Consider the following 26,269-nt stretch of genomic DNA (forward strand, 5'->3'; position numbering starts at 1 on the left):
GGAAACACATTCCCTGAGACAGATGGTCCTGAGACAACCACCAGAGAAGAGAATCTCTGGTCTCCTGATCCAGATGTTTTTGAGGAGATAAATCTGCATAATCCCCATTCCACTGTTTGAGCATGCATAGATGCAGTGGTCTGAGGTGTAGGCGGGCAAAAGAAACTATGTCCATTGCCGCTACCATGAGTCCGATTACCTCCATACACTGAGCCACTGATGGCCGAGGAATGGAATGAAGAGCTCGGCAAGTGGTTAAGAGTTTTGATTTTCTGACCTCCGTCAGAAATATTTTCATTTCTACCGAGTTTATCAGAGTCCCTAGGAAGGAAACTCTTGTGAGAGGGAAGAGAGAACTCTTTTGTATGTTCACCTTCCACCCGTGAGATCTCAGAAAAGCCAACACGATGTCCGTGTGAGACTTGGTTAGAAAGTCGACGCCTGAATTAAGATGCCATCTAGATAAGGCGCCACTGCTATGCCCCGCGGTTTTAGAACCGCCAAAAGGGACCCTAGCACCTTTGTGAAAATTCTGGGAGCCGTGGCCAACCCGAAGGGAAGGGCCACAAACTGGTAATGCCTGTCCAGAAAGGCGAATCTAAGGAATTGATGATGATCTCTGAATAGGGATGTGTAGATGTGCATCCTTTAAAGGACCAGTCAATACAGTAGATTTGCATAATCAACAAATGCATGATAAGAAGACAATGCAATAGCACTTAGTCTGAACTTCAAATGAGTAGTAGATTTTTGTTAAATAAATTGCAAAGTTATGTCTATTTCCACTCCCCTTGTATCATGTGACAGCCATCAGCCAATCACAAATGCATATATGTATATGCTGTGAATTCTTGCACATGCTCAGTAGGAGTTGGTTACTCAAAAAGTGTAAATATAAAAAGACTGAGCACATTTTGTTAATGGAAGTAAATTGGAAAGTTGTTTAAAATTACATGCTGTATGTGAATAATGAAGTTTAATTTTGACTTGAGTGTCCCTTTAAGTCCACGGTAGTCATATATTGACCTTCCTGGATCAGAGGTAGAATAGTCCGAATAGTCTCCATCTTGAATGATGGTACTCTGAGGAACTTGTTTAGAATTTTGAGATCCAAGATTGGTCTGAAAGTTCCCTCTTTTTTGGAACCACAAACAGATTTGAGTAAAACCCTAGCCCTTGTTCCGCTTTTGGGACCGGGCGGATCACTCCCATGGTATGTAGGTCTTCTACACAGCGTAAGAACACCTCTCTCTTTGTCTGGTTTGCAGACAATTGAGAAATGTGAAATCTCCCCCTTGGGAGGGGAGTTTTTGAAGTCCAGAAGATATCCCTGGGACACAATTTCTAAAGCCCAGGAATCGTGAATATCTCTTGCCCAAGCCTGAGCGAAGAGAGAGAGAGTCTGCCCCCTACTAGATCCAGTCCCGGATCGGGGGTTACCCCTTCATGCTGTCTTGGAGGCAGCTGCAGGCTTCTTGGCCTGTTTACCCTTGTTCCAAGCCTGGTTAGGTCTCCAGACTGACTTGGATTGGGCAAAATTCCCCTCTTGCTTTGCAGCAGGGGAAGCTGAAGCGGGACCACCCTTGAAGTTTCGAAAGGAACGAAAATAATTTTGTTTTGTCACCACACTCACTTTACCCTTCCTAGCAGTTAAGCAGGCAAAGAGAATGACTAGGGGGGTGGAGCTGGGGGAGGAGCTATATAGACAGCTCTGCTGTGGGTGCTCTCTTTGCCACTTCCTGTTAGGAAGGAGAATATCCCAAAAGTATGGATGAATCCGTGGACTCGATATATCTTGCAAGAGAAAACTAACAACTAAGTTACAAAAAATAACAAACACTAAGTTACAAAAAAAACAAAACACTAAGTTACACGAAATAAAAAAAATTTATGAAAGATTTAAACTAATTACACCTAATCTAAGGGCCCTATGAAAATAAAAAAGCCCCCCAAAATAAAAAAAACCCTAGCCTACAATAAACTACAAATAGCCCTTAAAAGTGCCTTTTGCGGGGCATTGCCCCAAAGAAATCAGCTCTTTTACCTGTAAAAAAAAAAATACAAACAACCCCCCAACAGTAAAACCCACCACCCACACAACCAATCCCCCAAATAAAACCCTAACTAAAAAAACCTAAGCTCCCCATTGCCCTGAAAAGGGCATTTGTATGGGCATTGCCCTTAAAAGGGCATTTAGCTCTATTGCAGCCCAAACCCTAATCTAAGGGCGGCGGTTTTAAAACCAGTTACGCTGGGCCGGAATAGTGGCGAGCATACCTGGTAGGTATTTGATAACTAGCAAAAGTAGTCAGATAGTGCCGAATTAACATTCAGAACATCTGTAGTGACGTAATCATCAATCTGTGTCGGACTGAGACCGGCGGATTGTATGTTACGTCACAGATTTCTACTTTTGCCAGTCTGTAGGGTTTGATAAATAAGGGGAATCAAGCTTGCCACAATTACGCAGTGGAATTCCAGCGTATTTGCGGTTGACGGCTTGATAAGTAGGGGCCAATGTGTTCAGCTAGCTCCCACTAGTGCATTGCTTCTCCTTCAACAAAGGATATCAAGAGAATGAATCAATTTTGATAATAAAAGTAAATTGAAAATTTGTTTCAAATTGTATGTGCTATTTGAATCATGAAAGAAAATGTGTTCCATGCCCCTTTTTTCCATTACCTTTTTAATGACCTTGCTTTCTGTTTTCTTTCTTAAATGTATAGCAAGCTATAATGTGGAGTTTTACTTGCAGAAAATAGTTATTAAAGATAAAGTCGACTCCAGAATTTGTATGGTTTTAAACCAGAGATAATCCCTTTATTACTGACTAGTCATAAAGCCCGTTCACACGGGCCATTTTTTGCAGTGCAGTACAGCGGTCCCACCCCTTGCGCTCTCTCCCTCCCCCTCTCTTTTGCTCTCTCTCCTCCCCCTCTCTTTTGCTCTCTCTCTCCTCCCCCTCTCTTTTGCTCTCTCTCCCCCCCTCTTTTGTGCTCTCTCCCCCTCTCTTTTGTGCTCTCTCTCGCTCCACCTCTCTTTTGCTCTCTCTACCCCCTCTCTTTGGCTCTCTCTATCCCCCCCTCTTTTGCTCTTTCCCCTCTCTTTTTGCTCCCTCTCTCCCCCCTCTCTTTTGCTTTGTCTCCCCCCTCTCTTTTGCTCTCTCCCCCTCTTTTGCTCTCTCTCTCCCCCCCTCTTTTTTGTGCTCTCTCTCCCCCTCTCTTTTGCGCTCTCTCTGCCCCCTTCGTTTTTGCGCTCTCTCTCTCCTCCCTCTCTTTTGCTCTGTCTCTCTCCCCATCCCTCACTTTTGCTCTGTCTCTCTCCCCATCGCTCTCTTTTGCTCTTTCTCCCCCTCTTTTGCGCTCTCTCTCTCCCAGCTCTCTTTTGTGCGCTCTCTCTCTCCCCCCTCTCTTTTGCTCTCTCTCTCCCCCTCTCTTTTGCACTCTCTCTCCCCCTCTCTTTTGCGCTCTCTCTCTCTCCCCCTCTCTTTTGCGCTCTCTCTCTCCCCCTCTCTTTTGCGCTCTCTCTCTCCCCCTCTCTTTTGCTCTCTCTCTCCCCCTCTCTTTTGCGCTCTCTCTCTCCCCCTCTCTTTTGCGCTCTCTCTCTCCCCCCTCTCTTTTGCGCTCTCTCTCCCCCTCTCTTTTGTGCTCTCTCTCCCCCCTCTCTTTTGCGCTCTCTCTCCCCCTCTCTTTTGCGCTCTCTCTCCCCCTCTTTTGCGCTCTCTCTCCCCCTCTCTTTTGTGCTCTCTCCCCCTCTCTTTTGCGCTCTCTCTCCCCCTCTCTTTTGCGCTCTCTCTCCCCCCTCTCTCTTGCTCTCTCTCTCCCCCTCTCTTTTGCACTCTCTCTCCCCCCCTCTCTTTTGCACTCTCTCCCACCTTTCTTTTGCTCTCTCTCTTTCCCCCTCTTATTTTCTCTCTCCCCCTCTCTTTTGCTCTCTCTTCTCTCTATTTTGCTCATTCCCATCTTTTGCTCTTTCCCATCTATTTTGTTCTCTCCCCCTCTCTTTCTATCTCTCTCCCCTTCTCTTTCTATCCCTCTCACTTCTATCCCTCTTGCGTGCCCGACCACGCCACGCCCCAGTCACATCGCTCACGCCCGGCCATACCCACTTTCGCCCGCACCGTCTGTTCAGGTAGGGAAGCTAAGGCCAGGTGTGTTTGTCCTCGCGCGCAGTGTCTACTGCGCATGACGGCTTCGGACAAACACACTTGTCCTTTTATTATATAGGATTCCCCAGTTTTGCATAACCAACAGTTATAATAATACACGTTTTACCTCTGTAATTACCTTATATCTTAACCTCTGCAGACTGCCCCCTTATTTCAGTTCTTTTGACAGAATTGCATTTTAGCCAATCAGTGCTGATTTATAAATAACTCCACGCAGTGAGCACAATGTTTTCTATATGGCACACAAACTAGCGCTGTATAGCTGTGAAAAAGTGTCAAAATGCACTGAGATAAGAGCCGGCCTTCAAGGGCTTAGAAATTAGCATATGAGCCTACCTAGGTTTAGCTTTAAACAAAGAATACCACGAGTACAAAGCAAATTTGATGATAAAAGTACTTTAGAAAGTTGTTTAAAATTGTATACCCTATCTGAATCATGCAAGTTTAATTTTGGCTAGAATGTCCCTTTAATATTCATGACCAAAAAAAATAACATCAATTAGCAATTTAAAGAAGCACCTTAAAGGGACAGTTTACTCAAAAATGTTCTCCCCTTTAATTTGTTCCCAATGATCCACTTTACCTGCTGGAGTGTATTAAATTGTTTACAAGTAGCTCCTTTACCCTTATATTGGCATTTGAAATAGTTGATTTAGCATGTGGTATCCCCACCTATGCTGCAAGTTTGTGGCCGCAGGTCCCAGCTATAGATAAGCTTTGTAAACACAGCCAGCAGAAGAAATTATACTCCCAGTGGGATATAGCAGAGATAAGGTAATACAATGTTGATTTTCCATTGTTCTCTCCAAGTACTGGTGATTGTTTTATGGACAGATATAAGATAAAGAAGCAGGTATATGTGCACAATGTGATACAGTAATGAGATCTGATTATACCTACAAGCTCAACCCATTTTATTAGGTTGTGGCTTCAAAACACAAAATCAGAGCTTTAATATACACACAAAAACATAAAAAGCTATTTTTCATACATTTTTTTTCTCTGCAGTTGGTAAAGAAAGCAATTGTAAACACATTAAGCGAAAAACTATTTTTCAGTATACTGTCCCTTTAAGTAACCAGAAAATAAAATAAAAAACTGCAAACTACTACATTGAATTTTTTTATTGAATAATCTGTGCAACCATTTATTTTTTAATTAAATTTTTTCTTTTAAGAATGTTCTGTTTCTTACATTCGTTTCACGAGTTGATGCAAACAGTTGCTTTTCTTTTTCACAGATTCGTATCTTTCCGAACATAATCTATAAATTGTTATAACACTATCTCATAAGATTCAGTTTCAAGTTTTATTCGACTTTTATTTATATTAGGTTAGGCATGAATTCTAATTCCTTAAAAAAGCCAGCACAATGATATCTGGAAATTATTAGCAAAAAATAAAATAAAAAATGCACATGATAAACAAAACAAAATATGCAAAATAAGTATCTAAGGGCAGTGTGCTGTCTTTTTTAAAATAAATTACAATCCTTTAGTATTTAAATATTTTCTTTACTATTATATATACACGTCCAGTTTAGAGCAGCAAAAAAAAAAAAAACAATAAATGGAATACTACAAGTTGTGTCTATGAAACAAGAGTGACTGTTAGAGCTGTCTGTTGGATTTATAGACAATCATTTATATGTGTTTAGTGCACTGGTCTAGGAGAAAGACTCCAAGCATGGTTAACCAAAGAATTTTGTACAGGTACCTAGCAGGGCCGGTGCTTGTGTAAGGCAGTATAGGCAGCCGCCTTGCTAAGGGGGGCCCCGGAGCTGCCTGGCTGCCGGCAGCAGCGTGAGTAGTGAAAAATTATTTCTGTGCGCACAGCGCACGGCACCCTGACTGTCAGACTCAGGAGGACACTGACACTTTAGGGGAGTGGGCAGTTCTGTCCACGCACCTTCAGGGAGGGGTTCTGATTGGTAGGTATTAATACCAGGGAGGGCCAAGATAAAGGGTTTGTATCGATTCCTTTTTTTTTCTGATCCAACATGGCTCATATGATCGACAGACAAAAGATGGAATTAAGTTATAAGGAAGAACTTTTTAGGAATTGAAAGCAAATGGGGAAAATTTAACATTTACAATTGTGACCATAAAAACTTGTGTCAAAGGCAAAGAAAAAAAAATGTTGTTACATCTAAAGTTGCCTCTGTGCACAATGTTGTATAACCCCCCCCCCCTTGTACTCTCAAGTGAGAAGAATACCGGTTGGTTTAGGTAAGTTCAACTGATTTCGTTTTATCCATTAGTGAGTACAGCTGGTATGTTACACTGATACATAAAAAGTTTAAATATTGGTTGTCCTTTTAGTAACTTCATAAAACCATAATTCATGAATGTACAAGAACGAATAGGCCTTCAGTCTGGTCCGTTAGCAGGAGGCCGGTGATGACGGCTCATGTGTACTAGGCAGAGCAATATGGCGCCACAATGAATATGAAAACGCAGACCTTGGCACATGGCAAGATATAAGTCACCTGTTATTTTTTTTTTTTGTAACGTCCAAGATTACCACAGTACCCAAATTCATGGGCTAAAAATCCATTATTCTATTCCATAAAAAAAAATATACAGATATATATATATATTTTTTTAATATTTCATCCGCCTTCTGCATTAGCTCCTGCTCTCAGTATTTCGTGTGGCGAAAATATGATAACATATTTATACGGTAGTTTCTGCTTCTCAACGGCAGAATTTTCCTTTCTGCGATTTTATAAAAATCTTCAATGGAGCGCAGAGGGACGGTCTGTATGACCAGTAATGTACGAGTCAGTGTGAATGTCACAAGTCTGTAACTTTATTTTCCACAGCAGCTGCAATCTGCTGTAATCTGTAGCCAAGTTGCATTTTCTGGCCAGTGGCATCCTCTTCAAGTGCTGTGATAATCTGCAGGAGACAACAAGTAATTATTATATTGTCACATATGACCTTACAAATCAAACCTTCATAAAAAATAAACTTTCTCTCAATATAAAATGAACTTATCATATCAAAATAATAACTTACATTTTATTAAAGGGACATAAAACAGTATGAACTAACATACATTTCTAAATATATAATGCAGCCAAAGCTTACCTGCAAAACAGTTTCTGTTTTAACCCCCATTAATCCAGGCATAGTTTTTTTTGCAACAAGCTCCCCCTGGGCATTTTCATATATGGAAGGTGCTATCCAGGCCATAGCTTCAGTAGACTGCACTCATGCACATGCACGGTAGGGGGAACAGTAACATGACACCTGACTAAAGCAGTGCACAGTATAAGGCTGAAGCTTTCACAAAGCATGTGACATTATCCACATAGAAACAAGCAAGCCTCTTGGCAACAAACAATAGCAGTACTGTCACAAGAAGAAAAAGAAAACGATGGCACTACTCGTGTTGCCCTCATGAATGAAATAGAATCGTACCCCTGTGTGGATAACAAGGGTTAATATATGACAAAGCCGCAAGGCGAAACATGTCAGGGCGTTTGGGGACGTGTTGTCTCCATTTTTAACTGCAGAATGTGCGAATGTTAGCTTCTTTAAAATAAATAACGTTCTTTATAATTAACCTAAGTTGGCGTCCTTAGTGGAGCAATAATCCTAGCTCACAACGATAACTTAATTTATGTAAATCCATATAGTGGTTACTTCAGTGGGGAGTGGTTAAACTGTAGCTACAAGCGGAATTGTGTTTACCGGTGATATGTGTGAGAGACATGCATTGACATTACGCTAAGCTAACGTTACTATGGTGATTATCACTAATGGGGGCAAGTAAATTGTAGCCTCTTAACACTACTGATGTATGGTGTTATTGCGGTATATTAGACTACCTGCTATTTTGGTCACTATCATATGACTACCACAGTGGGAGGGGCTCCTTTAAATATTACCGAGTCGTAATAGCTTACAATTTCCAATATTAGATGAATATATCTTTGGCTAAGCAGACTCATATGGAAATAATATAGTAGAACCCCAATGGACTATTAGTACTACCATTACATTGTTATCACAGTGGGAGAGGGTGTGTTACTAACGACCTACCTTACAATAATTTATACTATTTAGTACCTGGGTATTGTATAATCAGCTAAGCTGACAACTGCAGAACAATATAGTATAATAATCTCCTATTTAAGTCATTCTCTATTTTTTAATATACTATCAACCAATCACTACAAGTTATCTAGACAATTCCAATAGTATAAATTGGAGGAAAGTATAATGACATGGTATTTAAATGATAAGGTTGGAAGTTACAACTAGCCATATTATGTTGAATTGTTACATTATTATACAGTAAATATCATTTTGTTCTACTACTGGCAGCTTAATAATGCCCACTTGGAGCAATACTATTAATAACAAAAATAAATAATTCATATTCGCACATATTGCGTCTTAATATTATATTTCTATATAGTTGTTATTATTATGTTAATTAATTTTTATACAATTATTCACTCTGTCTACTAGTGGCTAATACCATTAAATTGACAGCAGGTAATATACAGCTGTTCAAAATTGACTATTGGTAGACAACTAGGATTCTACCTAAACTATTTGTTCCAACTATCCAGTTACCTCAGGTTCATTATAGTATTACATGTGTGTACATCAATAGTGCATTGTATCACCATATTGCCTACCACTATATAGTTGTGTGCACATTTTAATAACTACTCCTATTGGTCATCAATACTCTCTCTCAAGAGGTCCAGATTACTTATTCCATAGTGGGTATATCTGCTAGCTATCAGGGCTAATATTGTGCCCTCCCTGATTATTATCCTAACTTGTCCATTACCACACAGTTAACCACTACCAATAATAAACAACTGTGATAGTAATTGTGTTTTATTTTTGTGTGTCTGAGGATTCCAACCTGTAAAGAAGCTGCCACATCACTCCTCTGTGCTTTTAATACACAACATTATTTTTTAATTTTTATTAATAAAAGCTAAGTTTTACCCCTAGTACTGGGGGTTTTCTTATGTTTCTTGGGAGCCCCTTGTTCAGTAATTCACGTGTTGTGGAGTGCTATTTATGTACACACTTTTTTCTTCTGCTGTGCATTAGAAAACCGATTTTCCAATAGCAGTACTGTACCTGCTGTCCGTCCTCAACCCACCCTTACTTGCATAAGTAATTATTCTCACGTGCACACTTTGTTACTTGATACCACAAGGTTTGGAGTAGGACACTGATAAGAGGGGTGGTGCAGGCTACACTTGGCAACACTAAAGTGTAAGCAATTTTGCAGATTTTTGGAAATTTTATTAAAATACTTATAAGCTTCTTTTTTTTTCACACACTGTTTTACATCAGTTGATACTTTTATAATATGCACATAACTCAAAATGTGTTATGGCACTTTAAATAGAAAACATTACATTTAACCCCTTTGTTTGAAAAGGGCGCTTCAGTTTCAATCTCTGTATCTCAAATAGTGCAGTCATGTTATTGTAGAGGGTAGAATATGCTTAATTACCTGGTCATAGTATTTATTAATATATTTGTAGAGTTCATGCAGAGCCACCAATGAATTAAGTTCACCTGAGCAATTCTAAAAGGAAAAAAAAAACAATTATACATTTTTTGTAAATTATCTTAAAATGTACCCCAAAAAACTCCTACACAGATAATGAATTAAATGGCTTAAATTGTAATTTTCAGGAAAGTTGTAAAACTGGTGAGATTGGGGTAACTTCACATTGTAGTGAGCTGGTTCACAGTCAACACAATAGATTTGCATAATCAACAAATGCAAGATAACAAGACAACTCAATAGCACTTAGGGGTATATTTATCAATGTGTGAGTGGACATGATACGAAGTAGCGTATCATGTCCACTGCACATCGATAATTGCCGACAGCATATGCTGTCGGATTTATCATTGCACCAGCAGTTCTTGTGAACTGCTGGTGTAATGGCGCCCCTTGCAGATTCACTGCTAGCAGTGGGTGTCAATCAATCCGATCGTATTCGAATGGGTTGATTTCTGTCCGCCGCCTCAGAGCAGGCGGACAAGTTATGGAGCAGCGGTCTTTAGACCGCTGCTTCATAACTTCTGTTTCCTGCCAGCTTCATATGGAGCTTGATAAATATGCCCCTTAGACTAAACTTCAAATGAATAGAAGATTTTTATTCTGACAATTTTAAAAGTTATGTCTATTTCCACTCCCCTGTACCATGTGACAGCCATTAGCCAATCACAAATGCATACACGTACCATGTGACAAATGCATATATGATTATTCTGTGGATTTTTGCACATGCTCAGTAGGAGCTGGTGACTCAAAAAGTTGAAATTAAAAAAAAAAAAATGTGTGCACTTTTAATGGAAGTAAATTGGAAAGTTGTTTAAAATTGCATGCGCTATCTGAATCATGAAAGTTTAATTTTGACTTGAGAGTCCCTTTAACTAAAATCTTTTACACTTAGAGATCACTAAACGCTTAAAGTGAAAGTAAATTCTAGCATTTTACAAACTATGGATTGACTATTGAAACAAATAAAGGGCACTTTCATTCATGAAGTATAAGATACTTCATGTACAAAGCTCCTTAAAGGGACATTAAACACTAAATACATGCTAGATAGAATGATGCATTCAAAGAAAAGATTAGTCCATGAATAGCATGTAGATGTATTTTTTAAAGTTTCATTAGTTGTTTAAAAAGTGACAAAATAAGTGTAAAGTTTTAGTGTCTATAAAACACTGGGAGCTGCCATGTTGTAGCTTGTGTTACCTTCTCTGCTGTGGCCAATTAGGGACAGTTATACATAGGTCATTAGAGTGTGCAGCCAATGGTTGTGCTGGATTTAACAGTGTTCTGCACTTCCATTTCTAACAGGAACTGAAAAGCTAAAAATTTCAGAATGGAATAACAGGCAAAGAGGACAAACTAAATAATGAAAGTATATTGCAGAGTTGTTTTATTATATACAATTTATCATTTTATATTACCATCTCAAAGTGTTTAATGTCCCTTTAAAGGGCCACTAAACCCAAAATCTTTCTTTCATGATTCAGATAGTGAATACAAATTTAAGCAACATTACAATTTACTTCTATTATTTATTTTGCTTCATTTTTTAGATATCCTTAGTTGAAGAAAAGCAATGCACATGGGTGAGCCAATCACATGAGGCTTCTATGTGCAGCAGCCAATCAGCAGCTACTGAGCATATCTAGATATGCTTTTCAGCAAACAATATCAAGAGAATAAAACAAATTAGATAATAGAAGTAAATTAGAAAGATGTTTAAAATTGCATTCTCTTTCTAAATAATGAAAGAAAAAATTTGGGTTTCGTGTCACTTTAATTTGTTTAAATTGATCGCCGCTCTTAGTTCCTACAGCAGCACACGGCTAAAAAATGTTTTTGCTAAGAGGTGACGTTTTCACCTCTTAGCCAATAGCCGTGCGGTAAATCTGGCTCCCATGGGCGCCAAGCCGGATTTACCGCACGGCTATTGGCTAAGAGGTGAAAACGTCACCTCTTAGCAAAAAAATTTTTTAGCCGTGGGCTGCTGTAGCAGCTAAGAACAGCGATCGATTAAAACAAATAAAGGAGCTTTCTACATGAAGTATCTTATACTTCATGAATGAAAGTCCCCTTTATTTGTTTCAAAAGTCAATCCTAGCGTTTGTAAAACGCTAGGATTTACTTTCACTTTAAGGTCTAGACAAGAATTTGTTACATATTACACAGGGCCTATTTGAGCATTAAAGTAACACGAAACCCAACATTTTTCTTTTACGACTCAAAATATACATTTTAAACCAATTTTCCAATTTAATTCTATTTTCAATTTTGCTTCATTCTCTTGGTATCCTTTATTGAAGGAGCAGCAATGCTTTACTGGGAGCTAGCTGAACAAACTGCCAATGAATCAAAGCATATATGTGCAGCCACCAATCAGCAGCTTGCTTCCATCCCCTAAGCCTACATAGGCATGCTTTTCAACAATGGATACCAAGAAAACTAAGCAAATTAGATAATAGGAGTACATTGGAAAGTTTTTTTAAATTGTATTCTCTATCTGAATCATAAAAGAAAAAAATGTGTCAAGTCCCTTTGACGTTTCTTTATCATGATGATTTTGCTAGATCTACCGAATCAAGGCAACTGGCAAAATCAGACTTCACATCTTTACTATTTATAGTTAAGTTAAACAGCAATAACACCATAGTGATTTAACTTTCACCCACAAATGAGTTTTTAACCCCTTGACTTCCAAACAGGGCTGCATCTCTCTGGTAGTAAAAAGGATATTGATACATTTGTATCGAACTCTACTTCGTGCCAAGTGTTAACATTGTTACCATGTTAACATTTTTTTTATGGACCAATAGGGTGAAAAAATATCACTTTAAACTAAAATATAATTAGAAAGATACACTTATCTAGTTACTAAGCTTTTACTTTGGGGGGCACTGAATTACATTAAACACAAAACTTTTATGGATATTTCAGTTTTGAGTTTTATGTTCCCTTATTATACACAGTAAAAAGCTTTGAAATCCACTTTATTTATTTTGCCCACTTTTCATGTCATTTAAATCTGAAAATTGAAGTTTTCCACTTCCCTCAGAGAGAGTCTGGAGTTAATTTCATATAAATCAAGACCTAAGGAGATAAGATAAATTACACTTTTCAAGTGCTATGTCACTGGAGTACAAAACATTTAACATTTTGTGAAAACATAAGGGGCGCAATCCAATATACGGCGTAGTTTTCGCACATCGGGGTATTACATATACCCCACCGGCAGTTCCTAAAGTGCCTTAAGTCGGATAAACTAGTGATGTCCAGAAATAAGCATAACTACAAATTTCTGGAGTCGCCAGTGACTTACGGCACTTTAGAAACTGCCGGCGCCTAAGAAAAGTTAAAAATATTTTTAAATCTCCGTAACTGTCTAACCTGCCTCCCAAAAATAAGCCCGATACGTATACCCCTATATCCGCAATCCCCCCTCTCACTCCTAATAATAAATGTATTAACCCCTAGACCGACAACCCCCCACAACGCAATAAGCCTAATTATTAACCCCTAAACTGCCATAGCCCACACCGCAATAAACCTATCCTAGTATTATCCCCTAAACCGCCGCTCCCGGAGCCCACCACCACCTACATTATATGTATTAACCCCTAAACCACCTCTCCCGGACCCCGCAGCACCTAAATAAAGTGTTTAATCCCTAAACCGCTGCTCCCGTACCCCGCCGCCACCTACATTAAATTTTTTAACCCCTAATCTGACCCCCCTACACCACCGCCATCTACATTAAATTTATTAACCCCTAATCTGACCCAGCTACACCGCCGCCACCTACATTAAATTTATTACCCCCTAAACCTAAGTCTAACCCTAACACCCCCCTAACTTAATTATTATTTAAATAAATATAAATAATATTACTATTATTAACTAAATTATTCCTATTTAAAACTAAATACTTACCTATAAAATAAACCCTAAGATAGCTACAATATAATTAATAATTACATTGTAGCTATTATCCTATCAGCCATCGGAATTCGAGGGACGCCATCTTGGATGACGTCATTTAAAGCAGTGTTTTTTAACCAGTGTGCCGTGAGAGATCCTCAGGTGTGCCACGGCAGACTGACAACAGTGTGATATTTTTTTTTAAATTTTTCTTGTTTTATATTCTGGGACGTTTTTTTTATTTTGAGTGAGATGATGACTATATATACCATAGTCCAGGAGAACCCAGCACATTCATAACGTACCAACTCCCAGGGTGCCCACCAAATCTGTACATAGAGAAGTTATTTCACAAAAGCAAGCACTCGCTGGTATTTTTTTTAAACAACAGTATTTACTGTACAGCAAATCAGTGAACTTTTTTGGGCATCCGCCTGTCCTCAGACATGGGCGGATGCCCGAAAACGTTCACTGATTTGTTGTACAGTAAATACTGTTGTTTGAAAAAATACCAGCAAGTGCTTGCCTTTTGTGAAATAACTTTTATATATACAATGTGTGATTTTGTAAAAATTTGGGATGGTGGTGTGCCGCAGGATTTTTTAATGTAAAAAAGTGTGCCACAGCAAAAAAAAGGTTGAAAATCACTGATTTAAAGGACCAGCCATTCGTCGGGTAGTCGTCGTGCAGGAAGGATGCTCCGCGTCGGATGTCTTCAAGATGGAGCCGCTCCTCGCCCGAAGGATGAAGATAGAAGATGCCGCTTGGATGAAGATTTCTGCCGGATGGAGGACCTCTTCTGCTCGATCGGAGTAAGAATTGCGGGCGATGGGTGAAATATACGGGCGTAAGTTGTATGCTACACCGTATATGTGATACCAAACCCGCGCAAAAAACGGCGTTGCCGGCTTTTGCGGGCGACACTGCATATCGGATGGGGCCCAAGGTCTTTAAGACTTTTTAAACTATTGCTGATGCCCCTTTAAAGGGATACTCAGGTCAAATTAAACTTTCATGATTCAGATAGCGCATGCAATTATGAACAACTTTTTATATGCAGTCTTTTTATATTTACACTTTTTGAGTCACCAGCTCCTACTGAGCATGTGCAAGAATTCAGAGAATATACATATATGCATTTGTGATTGGCTGATGGTTGTCACATGATTCAGGGTGTGTGGAAATAGGCATAACACTGACATTTGTTGGAAAAACAAATCTAATACTCATTTGAAGTTCAGACGAAGTGCTATGGTATTGTCTTTTTATCATGTGTTTGTTGATTTAGAAAATCTACTGTATTTCTTAGTCCTTTAAAGGACCAGTCAACACAGTAGATTTGTATAAACAACAATTGCAAGATAACAAGACAATGCAATATCACTTAGTCTGAACTTCAAATGAATAGTAGATTTTTTTTCTGACAATTTAAAAAGTTATGTCTTTTTCCACTCCCCCTTACCATGTGACAGACATCAGCCATTCACAAATGCATACACGTACCATGTGACAGCCATCAGCCATTCACAAATGCATACACACTTATTCTTGCACATGCTCAGTAGTAGCTGGTGACTCAAAAAGTTTAAATATAAAAAGACTGTGCACATTTAGTTAATGGAAGTAAATTGGAAAGTTGTTTAAAATGGCATGCTCTATCTGAACAATGAAAGTTTAATTTTGATTGAGTGTCCCTTTAAATCATCATAAATCGGAACGTCTCTCGCAAGTAAATTGCGCTAGAACATTTTTCATTACAGCAAATTATATTATGTGATTTTGGCAGTAGTCAAATTAAAATATAACTGCATGTAGGGAAGTAAGTGTTAAACAAGCTAGTCTAACTCTATAGATTGATGCACAAGATTTTGCCCAGAGAAGTGTCATACCCTAGACAGCTCCGCTAACGCTGAGTTCATCTCCTGATCGCTGGCTGAGATTGTCTGGCGGATATCTGCGTAATACCTGTAAAATGTATAGGACATGCCTTAAGATTCCTTGGAACAAAATGCATACACTGTTTTTTTTATTGTTCAATGTTAACAAAAAGGTTTCAAAATAAATTACAGTATTTTAGTTAAAAAAAAAAATATATAAAAATTATATTATAAACAAATATATAAATTAAAAATTGCAGATCTTTCGTATAAATTATAGAAAATATTTGCAAGCTATGTCATGTTAAACAGGAGGAACGTACCTTTCTACCATCTGCTTGTAACGTGGGATGTCTCTGGCGTACAGCAACTTGTTTATGGGAGAGTCCTGTAACGGCAATAGAATGACATAAATATGTATATGAGACGGAGGCTACATAGTGCAGAATTATATAACATTATATTAGTGCTAGCTTTATGTAACATAATATTGCCGCTGGAATTTTTATTAAAAAAGAGGGTTTTTCAGACCTACCCTCTGTGCTCTACTGAGCGGGTCTGGTTTTCCCTCTGAGCGCATCTGGGCAGCTGTTTAGTCACAGCCTAGCCCGATTGCGCCATTACACTCAATGTAACTTGCTTCTGCTCTGGCTGACAGCGGGAGCGAGCTACATTGAGTGTAATGGCGCAATCGGGCCGGGCTGTGACTAGACAGCTGCCCAGATGCGCTCAGAGGGAAAACCAGACATTATTTTCTAGGTTTACTGCCCCTTTAAGTAGAAGACTCCATCTATATATGGCCCTTTTTACTTTATATTGTGAAAGGTGTTTTTCTACCTATCACACACTCTAACATATTTGGTAATATAAATATAATATTGACAACAGAAATCACTTCACAATAAAAAACATTGGGGCAGTTTGCAAGTGGTGTGCTACATTTTGTAGCTTGTAAAGTAAATTGTTTGCGCACAAGCGAAACCCGATGAGCTATCTTTAGCACTTTTGTTTACTGTACACTCTGTCTGAACCATGAAAGAACAATTTTGGATTTTTGGTACCTTTTTAAATACATAGCTAATGTCCCCCTTGTACGCGGCAACACACTGCAACTCCTTAGCTGGACTGCTGAGGAATCACAATGTTTTTCAGCTCCTGGACAGAACTTTAGAGTTAGGGATATGTATATAAAAAATATTGCAAGCTGACATTTTATTTAAAGGGACAGTATACTGTAAAATTGTTTATTTCCTTAATGTGTTTCCAATTACTTTTTTTACCAACTGTAGAGTATAAAATGTATGAGAATTTGCTTTTAAGGGTTTATTTGTGTATATGAATTAACAGATTTTGTGTTTTGAAGCCACAACCTAATAAAATGGGTTGAGCTTGTAGGTATAATCAGATCTCATTACTTTATTACATTGTGTACATATACATGTCTCTTTATCTTATATCTGTCTGTAAATCAAAGACCAATACTCGGATAGAACAATGGAAAATTATTATTTTATTACCTTATATCTTCTATCCCCTACTGGGAGTGTAATTTCTTCTGCTGGCTGTGTTTACACAGCTTATTTCTATAGCTTGGACCTAAGGCCAGAAACTTTCAGAAAAGGTGGGGATACCACAGGCTAAATCAACTATTTCAAATGACAATATAAGGGTAAAGGAAATACTTGTAAACAATTTTATATACTCCAGCAGGTAAAGTGGATCTTTGGAACAAATTAAGGGGGAGAACATTTTTGAGTAAACTGTCCGTTTAACAAAATAGCACTCTCCCCAAACCCTATACATTCAGATATCTTGGCGCAAAAGAACAAAAACTGTACACACATGGAAAACTGTGTCTTTCCTTTGTTTTCATATCAGTACAATTTAATTTATGCTCTGCTTCCAATATAACCCAGTCTCTTACCCTTCCCAGCTTATGGTCAGCGAGAGTGCATGAGTCCATGAAGGTCTGTGCAATAACTGACAGGACGGCGTCCACATTGTCCGATGTCTGAACATCAAATACAAACTGCGGATTTTTAATGATGTTGATCCAGAATCTCAATGGCAAACTGCGTAAACAAAACGTAAAATACATTGGAGAACATAAATATGCACATATACACACACAAACATGCACGCACATGCACATATACACACACAAAAACATGCACGCACATGCACATATACACACACACAAAAACATGCACGCACATGCACATATACACACACAAACATATACACACACCAACATGCACGCACATGCACATATACACACATAAACATATAGACACATGCACATACACATATACACACACACAAACATGCACGCACATGGACATATACACACACATATACACATACATGGACATATACACACAAACATATACACACATGCACATGCACATATACACACACACACACACACAAACATGCACGCACATGCACATATACACAAACACAAACATGCACGCACATGGACATATACACAGACATATACACACACACAAACATGCACGCACATGGACATATACACACAAACACATATACACACACAAACATGCACACACATGCACATATACACACACAAACACACACACAAACATGCACGCACATGGACATATACACACACACATATACACACACATGGACATATACACACACATATACACACACATGGACATATACACACAAACATATACACACATGCACATACACACACACAAACATGCACGTACATGGACATATACACACACATATACACACACAAACATGCACGCACATGGACATAAACACACAAACATATACACACATGCACACACAAACATGCACACACATGCACATATACACACACACAAACATGCACGCACATGCATATATACACACACACAAACATGCACGCACATGGACATATACACACACATATACACACACAAACATGCACGCACATGGACATATACACACAAACATATACACACATGCACATACACATATACACACACAAACATGCACGCACATGCACATATAAACACATACAAACATGAACGCACATGGACATATACACACACATATACACACACAAACATGCACGCACATGGACATATACACACACACAAACATGCACGCACATGCACATATACACACAAACATATACACACATGCACACACAAACATGCACACACATGCACATATACACACAAACATATACACACATGCACATACACATATACACACACAAACATGCACGCACATGCACATATAAACACATACAAACATGCACGCACATGGACATATACACACGCATATACACACACAAACATGCACGCACATGGACATGTATACACACACAAACATGCACGCACATGCACACACACACAAACATGCACACACATGGACATATACACACACATATAAACACAAACATGCACGCACATGGACATATACACACAAACATATACACACATGCACATACACATTTACACACACACAAACATGCATACACATTTACACACACAAACATGCACGCATATGCACATATACACGCACAAACATGCACGCACATGCACATATACACGCACAAACATGCATGCACATGCACATATACACGCACAAACATGCATGCACATGCACATATACACACATAAACATGCAGGCACATGCAGATATACACGCACAAACATGCACGCACATGGAGATATACACACACAAACATGCACATATATACACACACACAAACATGCATGCACATGTGCACATACATACACACACAAACATGCATGCACATACACATATACAGTTTACACACACACACATTCACTCACATGCACATATACACACACAAACATGCACATATACACACCCACCCACAAACATGCACGCACATGCAAACATATACACACACACATGCTCATATAAACACACAAACATGCACACTCACGTACATGCACATATACACACACAAACATGTACGCACATGCACATATACACACACACATGCAAGCACATATATACACACATGCACGCACATGCACATATATACACACACACACACACACATGCACGCACATATACACATGCATGCACATATACACACACATGTACGCACACAAAATACGTAAATCCTTGGGTTTATTGTCACATAGCAAATAGTCCTTGTCTAATCACCTGTTTGTCTTCCAGATGTGGATGGTCTCAGGGTCTAAGATACCATAGTGCAATGCCTGCTCATCCAACAGATCAAAGAAATATTTGACTGCGAGGGGCACAGGGCGGCTCGTGCTGAGTATCACCTGGAATAGGTCATCCACAAACTTCTGCAGTGTACCCTGTAGCGACAAGACGGGTGGAAATCAGAGGGTAACTTATGCAAATGCTGCCTAGTGGTTCATATAGACTGAAAAGGTACAAAGCATGAAAGCTAGTATTTTTTTTCTGGGCTCTAATGTGTAGTGGGAGTCTTTTACCATGAAAAGTCCCTCTTAGAGATGCACCGAAACTTCGGCCGCAGAAACATGGCATTTTCGGTTATTTTTGTTTTGGATTTTTTGCCTGATATTTTCGGTAAAATTATTGTGTAGCATATTTCAAATTTGATGCTAGCCTAGAGCTGCTGTTTGAGTTCAGTACTTGACTTACTGTTTTACATTTAATAATAGTTTTCTAGGACTATACTTTATTTGGATAAATGGTAAAAAAAAAACATAATTTATGTAAGAACTTACCTGATAAATTCATTTCTTTCATATTAACAAGAGTCCATGAGCTAGTGACGTATGGGATATACATTCCTACCAGGAGGGGCAAAGTTTCCCAAACCTTAAAATGCCTATAAATACACCCCTCACCACACCCACAAATCAGTTTAACGAATAGCCAAGAAGTGGGGTGATAAGAAAAAGTGCGAAGCATATAAAATAAGGAATTGGAATAATTGTGCTTTATACAAAAAAATCATAACCACCACAAAAAAGGGTGGGCCTCATGGACTCTTGTTAATATGAAAGAAATGAATTTATCAGGTAAGTTCTTACATAAATTATGTTTTCTTTCATGTAATTAACAAGAGTCCATGAGCTAGTGACGTATGGGATAATGACTACCCAAGATGTGGATCTTTCCACACAAGAGTCACTAGAGAGGGAGGGATAAAATAAAGACAGCCAATTCCTGCTGAAAATAATCCACACCCAAAATAAAGTTTAACAAAAAACATAAGCAGAAGATTCAAACTGAAACCGCTGCCTGAAGAACTTTTCTACCAAAAACTGCTTCAGAAGAAGAAAATACATCAAAATGGTAGAATTTAGTAAAAGTATGCAAAGAAGACCAAGTTGCTGCTTTGCAGATCTGGTCAACCGAAGCTTCATTCCTAAACGCCCAGGAAGTAGATACTGACCTAGTAGAATGAGCTGTAATTCTTTGAGGCGGAGTTTTACCCGACTCAACATAGGCAAGATGAATTAAAGATTTCAACCAAGATGCCAAAGAAATGGCAGAAGCTTTCTGGCCTTTTCTAGAACCGGAAAAGATAACAAATAGACTAGAAGTCTTACGGAAAGATTTCGTAGCTTCAACATAATATTTCAAAGCTCTAACAACATCCAAAGAATGCAATGATTTCTCCTTAGAATTCTTAGGATTAGGACATAATGAAGGAACCACAATTTCTCTACTAATGTTGTTGGAATTCACAACTTTAGGTAAAAATTCAAAAGAAGTTCGCAACACCGCCTTATCCTGATGAAAAATCAGAAAAGGAGACTCACACGAAAGAGCAGATAATTCAGAAACTCTTCTAGCAGAAGAGATGGCCAAAAGGAACAAAACTTTCCAAGAAAGTAATTTAATGTCCAATGAATGCATAGGTTCAAACGGAGGAGCTTGAAGAGCTCCCAGAACCAAATTCAAACTCCAAGGAGGAGAAATTGACTTAATGACAGGTTTTATACGTACCAAAGCTTGTACAAAACAATGAATATCAGGAAGAATAGCAATCTTTCTGTGAAAAAGAACAGAAAGAGCAGAGATTTGTCCTTTCAAAGAACTTGCGGACAAACCCTTATCCAAACCATCCTGAAGAAATTGTAAAATTCTCGGTATTCTAAAAGAATGCCAAGAAAAATGATGAGAAAGACACCATGAAATATAAGTCTTCCAGACTCTATAATATATCTCTCGAGATACAGATTTACGAGCCTGTAACATAGTATTAATCACGGAGTCAGAGAAACCTCTATGACCAAGAATCAAGCGTTCAATCTCCATACCTTTAAATTTAAGGATTTCAGATCCGGATGGAAAAAAGGACCTTGTGACAGAAGGTCTGGTCTTAACGGAAGAGTCCATGGCTGGCAAGATGCCATCCGGACAAGATCCGCATACCAAAACCTGTGAGGCCATGCCGGAGCTATTAGCAGAACAAACGAGCATTCCCTCAGAATCTTGGAGATTACTCTTGGAAGAAGAACTAGAGGCGGAAAGATATAGGCAGGATGATACTTCCAAGGAAGTGATAATGCATCCACTGCCTCCGCCTGAGGATCCCGGGATCTGGACAGATACCTGGGAAGTTTCTTGTTTAGATGAGAGGCCATCAGATCTATCTCTGGGAGCCCCCACAATTGAACAATCTGAAGAAATACCTCTGGGTGAAGAGACCATTCGCCCGGATGCAACGTTTGGCGACTGAGATAATCCGCTTCCCAATTGTCTACACCTGGGATATGAACCGCAGAGATTAGACAGGAGCTGGATTCCGCCCAAACCAAAATTCGAGATACTTCTTTCATAGCCAGAGGACTGTGAGTCCCTCCTTGATGATTGATGTATGCCACAGTTGTGACATTGTCTGTCTGAAAACAAATGAACGATTCTCTCTTCAGAAGAGGCCAAAACTGAAGAGCTCTGAAAATTGCACGGAGTTCCAAAATATTGATCGGTAATCTCACCTCCTGAGATTCCCAAACTCCTTGTGCCGTCAGAGATCCCCACACAGCTCCCCAACCTGTGAGACTTGCATCTGTTGAAATTACAGTCCAGGTCGGAAGAACAAAAGAAGCCCCCTGAATTAAACGATGGTGATTTGTCCACCACGTTAGAGAGTGTCGAACAATCGGTTTTAAAGATATTAATTGAGATATCTTCGTGTAATCCCTGCACCATTGGTTCAGCATACAGAGCTGAAGAGGTCGCATGTGAAAACGAGCAAAGGGGATCGCGTCCGATGCAGCAGTCATAAGACCTAGAATTTCCATGCATAAGGCTACCGAAGGGAATGATTGTGACTGAAGGTTTCGACAAGCTGTAATCAATTTTAGACGTCTCTTGTCTGTTAAAGACAGAGTCATGGACACTGAATCTATCTGGAAACCCAGAAAGGTTACCCTTGTTTGAGGAATCAAAGAACTTTTTGGTAAATTGATCCTCCAACCATGATCTTGAAGAAACAACACAAGTCGATTCGTATGAGACTCTGCTAAATGTAAAGACGGAGCAAGTACCAAGATATCGTCCAAATAAGGAAATACCACAATACCCTGTTCTCTGATTACAGACAGAAGGGCACCGAGAATCTTTGTGAAAATTCTTGGAGCTGTAGCAAGGCCAAACGGTAGAGCCACAAATTGGTAATGCTTGTCTAGAAAAGAGAATCTCAGGAACTGATAATGATCTGGATGAATCGGAATATGCAGATATGCATCCTGTAAATCTATTGTGGACATATAATTCCCTTGCTGAACAAAAGGCAATATAGTCCTTACAGTTACCATCTTGAACGTTGGTATCCTTACATAACAATTCAATAATTTTAGATCCAGAACTGGTCTGAAGGAATTCTCCTTCTTTGGTACAATGAAGAGATTTGAATAAAACCCCATCCCCTGTTCCGGAACTGGAACTGGCATAATTACTCCAGCCAACTCTAGATCTGAAACACAATTCAGAAATGCTTGAGCTTTCACTGGATTTACTGGGACATGGGAAAGAAAAAATCTCTTTGCAGGAGGTCTCATCTTGAAACCAATTCTGTACCCTTCTGAAACAATGTTCTGAATCCAAAGATTGTGAACAGATTTGATCCAAATTTCTTTGAAAAAACGTAACCTGCCCCCTACCAGCTGAACTGGAATGAGGGCCGTACCTTCATGTGAACTTAGAAGCAGGCTTTGCCTTTCTAGCAGGCTTGGATTTATTCCAGACTGGAGATGGTTTCCAAACTGAAACTGCTCCTGAGGACGAAGGATCAGGCTTTTGTTCTTTGTTGAAACGAAAGGAACGAAAACGATTGTTAGCCCTGTTTTTACCTTTAGATTTTTTATCCTGTGGTAAAAAAGTTCCTTTCCCACCAGTAACAGTTGAAATAATAGAATCCAACTGAGAACCAAATAATTTGTTTCCCTGGAAAGAAATGGAAAGTAGAGTTGATTTAGAAGCCATATCAGCATTCCAAGTCTTAAGCCATAAAGCTCTTCTGGCTAAGATAGCCAGAGACATAAATCTAACATCAACTCTAATAATATCAAAAATGGCATCACAGATGAAATTATTAGCATGCTGGAGAAGAATAATAATATCATGAGAATCACGATTTGTTACTTGTTGCGCTAGAGTTTCCAACCAAAAAGTTGAAGCTGCAGCAACATCAGCCAATGATATAGCAGGTCTAAGAAGATTACCTGAACATAGATAAGCTTTTCTTAGAAAAGATTCAATTTTTCTATCTAAAGGATCCTTAAACGAGGTACCATCTGACGTAGGAATGGTAGTACGTTTAGCAAGGGTAGAAATAGCCCCATCAACTTTAGGGATTTTGTCCCAAAATTCTAACCTGTCAGGCGGAACAGGATATAATTGCTTAAAACGTTTAGAAGGAGTAAATGAATTACCCAATTTATCCCATTCCTTAGCAATTACTGCAGAAATAGCATTAGGAACAGGAAAGACTTCTGGAATAACCGCAGGAGCTTTAAAAACCTTATCCAAACGTATAGAATTAGTATCAAGAGGACTAGAATCCTCTATTTCTAAAGCAATTATAATTAGTACTTCTTTAAGTAAAGAGCGAATAAATTCCATCTTAAATAAATATGAAGATTTATCAGCATCAATCTCTGAGACAGAATCCTCTGAACTAGAAGAGTCCAAAGAATCAGAATGATGGTGTTCATTTAAAAATTCATCTGTAGAGAGAGAAGATTTAAAAGACTTTTTACGTTTACTAGAAGGAGAAATAACAGACAAAGCCTTCTTTATGGATTCAGAAACAAAATCTCTTATGTTATCAGGAACATTCTGCACCTTAGATGTTGAGGGAACTGCAACAGGCAATGGTACATCACTAAAGGAAATATTATCTGCTTTAACAAGTTTGTCATGACAATTAATACAAACAACAGCTGGAGAAATAGCTACCAAAAGTTTACAGCAGATACACTTAGCTTTGGTAGATCCAGCAGGCAGTGGTTTTCCTGTAGTATCTTCTGGCTCAGATGCAACGTGAGACATCTTGCAATATGTAAGAGAAAAAACAACATATAAAGCAAAATAAATCAAATTCCTTATAAGACAGTTTCAGGAATGGGAAAAAAAATGCCAAACATCAAGCTTCTAGCAACCAGAAGCAAATGAAAATGAGACTGAAATAATGTGGAGACAAAAGCGACGCCCATATTTTTTGGCGCCAAATAAGACGCCCACATTATTTGGCGCCTAAATGCTTTTGGCGCCAAAAATGACGCCACATCCGGAACGCCGACATTTTTGGCGCAAAATAACGTCAAAAAATGACGCAACTTCCGGCGACACGTATGACGCCGGAAACGGAAATGAATTTTTGCGCCAAAAAAATCTGCGCCAAAAATGACGCAATAAAATGAAGCATTTTCAGCCCCCGCGAGCCTAACAGCCCACAGGGAAAAAAGTCAAATTTTTGAGGTAAGACAAAATATGATAATTTAAAGCATAATCCCAAATATGAAACTGACTGTCTGGAAATAAGGAAAGTTGAACATTCTGAGTCAAGGCAAATAAATGTTTGAATACATATATTTAGAACTTTATAAATAAAGTGCCCAACCATAGCTTAGAGTGTCACAGAAAATAAGATTTACTTACCCCAGGACACTCATCTACATGTTTGTAGAAAGCCAAACCAGTACTGAAACGAGAATCAGTAGAGGAAATGGTAAATATAAGAGTATATCGTCGATCTGAAAAGGGAGGTAAGAGATGAATCTCTACGACCGATAACAGAGAACCTTATGAAATAGACCCCGTAGAAGGAGATCACTGCATTCAATAGGCAATACTCTCCTCACATCCCTCTGACATTCACTGCACGCTGAGAGGAAAACCGGGCTCCAACTTGCTGCGGAGCGCATATCAACGTAGAATCTAGCACAAACTTACTTCACCACCTCCCTTGGAGGCAAAGTTTGTAAAACTGATTTGTGGGTGTGGTGAGGGGTGTATTTATAGGCATTTTAAGGTTTGGGAAACTTTGCCCCTCCTGGTAGGAATGTATATCCCATACGTCACTAGCTCATGGACTCTTGTTAATTACATGAAAGAAAACTGTATATTGATACTTAGGGGCATATTTATCAAGCTTCGTCTGAAGACTCGCCGGAAACAGAAGTTATGAAGCTCCATAACCTGTCCGTCTGCTCTGAGGCGGCGGACAGAAATCAACCTGGTCGAATACGATCGGGTTGATTGACTCCAATTGGCCGCAAATCTGCTGGGGGCGGCATTGC

At 38.9% G+C, this 26,269-nt stretch overlaps 1 protein-coding gene across 2 annotated transcripts in view; it reads right to left on the bottom strand.

Moving 5' to 3' along the window:
- Positions 1-5,277: 5,277 nt before the first annotated feature.
- Positions 5,278-26,269, bottom strand: part of PLXNB1 (plexin B1) — a 337,984-nt gene continuing 316,992 nt past the window's right edge. For both annotated transcript variants that reach the window (XM_053720873.1, XM_053720874.1), the window contains exons 33-38: positions 19,680-19,840; positions 17,440-17,587; positions 15,839-15,903; positions 15,528-15,603; positions 9,664-9,738; positions 5,278-7,067 (exon numbers count right to left, since the gene is read on the bottom strand). In XM_053720873.1, the coding sequence (XP_053576848.1) occupies positions 6,963-7,067; positions 9,664-9,738; positions 15,528-15,603; positions 15,839-15,903; positions 17,440-17,587; positions 19,680-19,840 (630 nt within the window). In that variant the 3' untranslated portion in view covers positions 5,278-6,962. The remainder of the gene's footprint in view (positions 7,068-9,663; positions 9,739-15,527; positions 15,604-15,838; positions 15,904-17,439; positions 17,588-19,679; positions 19,841-26,269) is intronic.

This window comes from Bombina bombina, chromosome 7, assembly GCF_027579735.1.
Source record: "Bombina bombina isolate aBomBom1 chromosome 7, aBomBom1.pri, whole genome shotgun sequence".
Lineage (NCBI taxonomy): Eukaryota > Metazoa > Chordata > Amphibia > Anura > Bombinatoridae > Bombina > Bombina bombina.